At 37.5% G+C, this 4,840-nt stretch overlaps 1 protein-coding gene across 1 annotated transcript; it reads right to left on the bottom strand.

Moving 5' to 3' along the window:
• Positions 1-268: 268 nt before the first annotated feature.
• Positions 269-1,046, bottom strand: LOC131879618 (uncharacterized). Its single transcript, XM_059225978.1, has 3 exons — positions 996-1,046; positions 879-922; positions 269-819 (listed from the first exon to the last, which is right to left on the bottom strand). Exons 1-3 carry the CDS (start codon positions 1,044-1,046, stop codon positions 333-335), a joined length of 582 nt encoding a protein of 193 aa, XP_059081961.1. The 3' UTR covers positions 269-332.
• Between the last annotated feature and the right edge of the window lie 3,794 nt (positions 1,047-4,840).

Raw genomic sequence — 4,840 nt, 5'->3', positions numbered from 1 at the left:
CAGGTTTTAAGGTCAATTGTAATGACCGAAGAGGCCAAATGTGCGTTTTGAGAGCATATTCGAGCCATCGACTACCCAGGCGAGTGGAAAGAATGAAGCCAACTTCCCTCTCTTCTCGGGCTCCTCCTAAGAACACATTTTTACAAACAAGTTCTTATCATTAGTACAAGTTATATATACATGAGCTTGCAATGTCAACCTATTTGGAAAAAAATATTGCTCCAAATTAAATTCAACAATATCAATACGCACTAATGAAGGAATTTAATTTTCTTTGGAGGATGCAGAAACTTGACAACTAAAGACAGGATTGGTGACTTTATGGCTAAACACTAACTACCTTCCCCAGCCACCGGGAGCGGCCTCAGCAGACCGTTTTCCCCAGCCACCGGGAGCGGCCTCAGCAGATCGCTTTCCCCAGCCACCGGGAGCGGCCTCAGCAGATCGTTTTCCCCAGCCACCGGGAGCGGCCTCAGCAGATCGCTTTCCCCAGCCACCGGGAGCGGCCTCAGCAGATCGTTTTCCCCAGCCACCGGGAGCAGCTTCAGCAGATCGTTTTCCCCAGCCACCAGGCGACGCCTTAGCAGATCGTTTTCCCCAGCCACCAGGCGACGCCTCAGCAGATCGTTTTCCCCAGCCACCGGGAGCAGCCTCAGCAGATCGTTTTCCCCAGCCACCGGGAGCAGCCTCCGCAGATCTTTTGCTCCATCTTTCAAGATTTGTTGATGCTTCGGGTTCGGCACTGCGTTTTCTCCAACCAGGGTTTGCCTGGCTCTGAGATAACAGAGCAATTGCAACGAACAAGAAAATGAAGCTCCCCTGAGAAAGGAATTATTTGTCTTATATGCCACCAAGATCGTTGCGGTTTGAATACTTACTGAAAGACGAGACATGTTGGTCTGTTGACTGCAGTTACATTTCCCTTGTTTTTATACAAGAATGGGATGTCTCTGGCAATTTAAGTGCGCTCTCTTTGAGGGGGGAGCAAATGCTACATGAGAGGGCAAGTTGTCGTCATTGGCTTTGAATGTTTTGGTGTTTACCATGATTTATAATCAAAATACTCCTAATTTAACAAATTGTATGAGACACCGGAAAATATATTCTTGAAATAGAAAATGCCCATTGGCAAACGATTGAGATCGTTAAATGAACGTTACTTCTAAGGACACCTGAAACAACTAAACTACAAAATATGGTTGAATATTTTTAGAAATATTTTGACTTCTTAGGAATTTTTTGATGCTAAAAATGTTTGAATTTTCATGAGTATAATGAATATCTATATAATCATAAATAAGTTCTTACAACCGAACATAAATGTAATGTTATGATGCAGTAAGAACAGCTGATTTTTTTCTGTTGGGCCTTCAAGAAATGTATTTCTTCAATTTCTTGATTTTTTTGTTTGTCTTTTCACGGGCTTTTCTAATCCCAGAAGGAATGCAATCCCCAATTCGATTAATATGAAAGGTCATATTCCGTCTACATTAATGCCTTTTCATCTTTGTACGATATTTGATCTACCAATGACTTTGAGTTGGCAGAACGAGCTAGTCCTTGAATGTAGGGTTGATCTGGAATGCTATCTAAAAATTTGTCCTAGTCTGACTAGTAAGATGTTACTAGATCAATGCGGCTTACGTATTCCCTTCGAATAGTAGAGGGAAGCAAATTAAACAATGAAGGAGCCCGAGACAGAAGTGATGTGGACTTCATTTTTCGAACTAGCCTGGATTCTCAAGGGCTTGAAGGTGTTCTTAAAAATCACTGATGAACTTTGATACTGAAATCTGCCATTAGTGTTCTAAATGTGTTCCATTTTCATACTTGGAGGAGGCAACTTTTTTTGGACCTTTTCGCCAGGGGATTTTAAGCCCTGTCTAAAATACTCTAATTTTTGTTTACTGATCTTAACTCCCCGCAAACGTTTCAAACAGCTAAACTGTCAATAATGCTTATTGGCTTAGTACTTCGTTAATTTCTTTTTGACAAAGTTTATAAGACTAAATGTTTGGAGAGTAATTAGAAATGCAAAAAGGGTAACATGACTTCGGGAATAAAGGAAGGAAAAGGCGAAATGATATAATGGAGTGGACTTTCGAGGGTAACATTATCTGTAGCCACAAATAAGTTGCCAAAAAAGATAAGGATATAGGGTATGGGAATCAAAACACATCAATTTTCGTCACTTGGGAGGAGGCGGAGTGAATATTCGCTAAAGTTAAGATCTCAACCTATGGAAATTCAATCTAGCTTAAAACAACAAATTTGCAATTCAGTGGAGCAATCAATATCCTTCGTCTTCTGCATTGATATTGAAGTACCAAAATGAACATCTACTCCTAATGCAGTCCTCTTTTTCATGTAAATTGCTTTATAGACGTCTTTACAAAAGATGGAGGTCAAGTTGTAGACTAGGTTACAATATAACAATGTATTACAAGTTCTAACCTTAAACACCTCATTTGGACGTATTTTTGAAAATATCTCCGAGCTTTAAAAACACCTTGGTTTTTCATTAGATATTATTTCATTTTTCTGCAATATTTCGCCTTATTTTAAATATGCTATTAAATAATTTGCCTTTTTCTAAATTACATATTTTTCAAGTATTTCGCTTCTTAAAGTTGATTTTTTTTGTAGGCTTTGTAACATTTTTACCATATTTTACCATACTTATATAGTCATTTTTCTTATATCTTGATTGAGATGAACTGGTCACTGAATGAGGGCAAGCTTTCTTCTTTCAAGAAAAATGTTCACTTGATTTCAATGAATAACGGAAGAGACAGTTGATTGCCCGGTGAGTGCTAATCATTTTCTTTTGTTTTATATTGAAAACATGGAGAATCCAAAGAAGGTAAAAGTCAATATTAGGGTTACATTTTAGTGACCTAGAGGTGGAAATCATATTTATCATCCCAAAAAATAAAGCTTGTGGGCTCCTTGGTACTTCCCATGACATTCTCATTTCTTTATTCATTCATTTATTCAAAACATAGACCTAATTCGAATAAGAACAGATTTTAAAGGTTTAGGCAATTCCAATGTTTTCTTACTGCCGGATGCAAATTTTTTATCAGGGGCCGTTTTTGCAGTTTTATGCGGCTGGGCTAGTATGGGCCGTTACTAGTTTTTTTTTCTTTTTAGCACTAGCAGGGCATGTTAGAGTTTTGAATCAGAATCAAAATGGAGATGGTACGATCCGAAGCCGATCAGGTCAGTTTATATTACAACTTTAAACTTCAAATAAAGATATTTCGCTGAGCGGCAAGTAATTCTTTTCTTTTTGATGAAATATATTGCCTAGTTGTTTATGCTTTGATTCAAAACCTTCAAGTCTAAAGCTGTTTGAATAACTAAGCAGATCGTCTCTGACGTGCGGCTCATAATATCTCGAGCAGCAAAATTCTACTGAATTCGGTAACCAGTTCCGCAAGTAATTAATATTTTTGAAGACATGTGCAACAAGGCGCATCTTATGATTTGATTCAAAACTGTAACATTCAGTATTGCTAAAAAATCCAAAAACAAGTAACGGCTCAAACGAGTCCCACCCGCCATGCACTGTTCAGAGGGCCCATGACCTGCTTTTCATGTCTGGCGGTAACAAGATAATGAAATCATCTAGACCTTCAAAATTATCATTGCGAAGTGATTGCTCGAGAAACCAGCCTTTGAAATGTGACTACTTCTGCCTTATGTAGTAAAGTGACATTAGATTGGTCTTTTTGCTAAAAAGCATCTGAACTCGGCAAGTCCGGTAAAATGTTGGAAAATTAAAGGACTCACCTCACCGCTAATAAATATCAACGTATCCTTTGCAAACTGTTCACAAAAGCACGTAAGTGAAGTGTTGAAGTTTCAAGAATGCCTTGTTTATTATATCTGAAAGGACTTGATAAGCTATTTCGAGCTAATTTAACACAACTAAAGTAGAGTAAATGCCATGTATTGGAGTTCATAACACTTTCACGTATTTCAACTTTTTTCATATTTTTCCCAACTTCAAAGAAATCATTTCGGCCAAAAACACAACAGTTTTTTAGGACTACTAATAACAGAGGGTTAAGAATTTTTTTTATTCTGTGTGATCCGCCAAAAAATAGACAACTTGAGTTGCTGACGCAATGAAACAGAAGCCTTTGATGAAGTCTTGAATATTGTTTTACCTATGTCAGTTGTTGAGACCTTTTTGCCAACCTTACGCCTTTAAAGCTGAAATGATGGATAAAGTAAATAAGAAAGTGCCCTTTCCAACATACTGGAACTACTGTATTGTGGAAAGTTAGGGAAATTTGTGTCAAGTTTTGATACTTTATTTTGCGTCTTGGTTCATCAATACGTTTGTAAATAAGATGTAAAATTAAAGATAGCTTTCTTCAATTTTCTTTCTTTCAAACCGACCAAAATACGCTTGCGACTGCAATGTTTGTCTAAGGAATAACTTATCTTTATTCTTCTTTGCAGTCAATGATAAAGCTCTCAATTTTAAACACCGGAGACTGCAGGAAAATAAATCTTTGAGTCTCCGCATTTTGTATGGCATTGTTGTTAGCCAATTTGCTATTTTCATAAAAATGTGCAAAATTCATTTCTTTTTGAAATTCTAGTGATTTTTTTCCGAAGTAATGTTGGAAGACAAAGTAATGTTGGAAGACAGATATTTCAGTTTGCAGCCCATGGGGATGTACTATTTAATGCGAGAATGGGCAAATCCAATGAACGTCCCCAAATTCGTTAAGACTTCCTGACTGCACAAATGTTGTTAAACTTCAGCCATTTTTAACGTCCAGTTAACTTGACAGAGAGTACTAAAACCATTGTTCCATTTGAA

The sequence above is a fragment of the Tigriopus californicus genome, chromosome 4 (genome assembly GCF_007210705.1).
Source record: "Tigriopus californicus strain San Diego chromosome 4, Tcal_SD_v2.1, whole genome shotgun sequence".
NCBI lineage: Eukaryota > Metazoa > Arthropoda > Copepoda > Harpacticoida > Harpacticidae > Tigriopus > Tigriopus californicus.
This window is presented reverse-complemented; position numbering and strand designations above follow the sequence as displayed.

Bases quoted from the DNA above. Each gene is read 5' to 3' on its own strand.
- LOC131879618 (XM_059225978.1), bottom strand. From the start codon at position 1,046: ATGGTAAACACCAAAACATTCAAAGCCAATGACGACAACTTGCCCTCT. The intron at 923-995 runs GTAGCATTTGCT...TATAAAAACAAG, and splicing joins ACGACAACTTGCCCTCTCAT to GGAAATGTAACTGCAGTCAA. The intron at 820-878 runs GTAAGTATTCAA...TTCCTTTCTCAG, and splicing joins CCAACATGTCTCGTCTTTCA to GGGAGCTTCATTTTCTTGTT.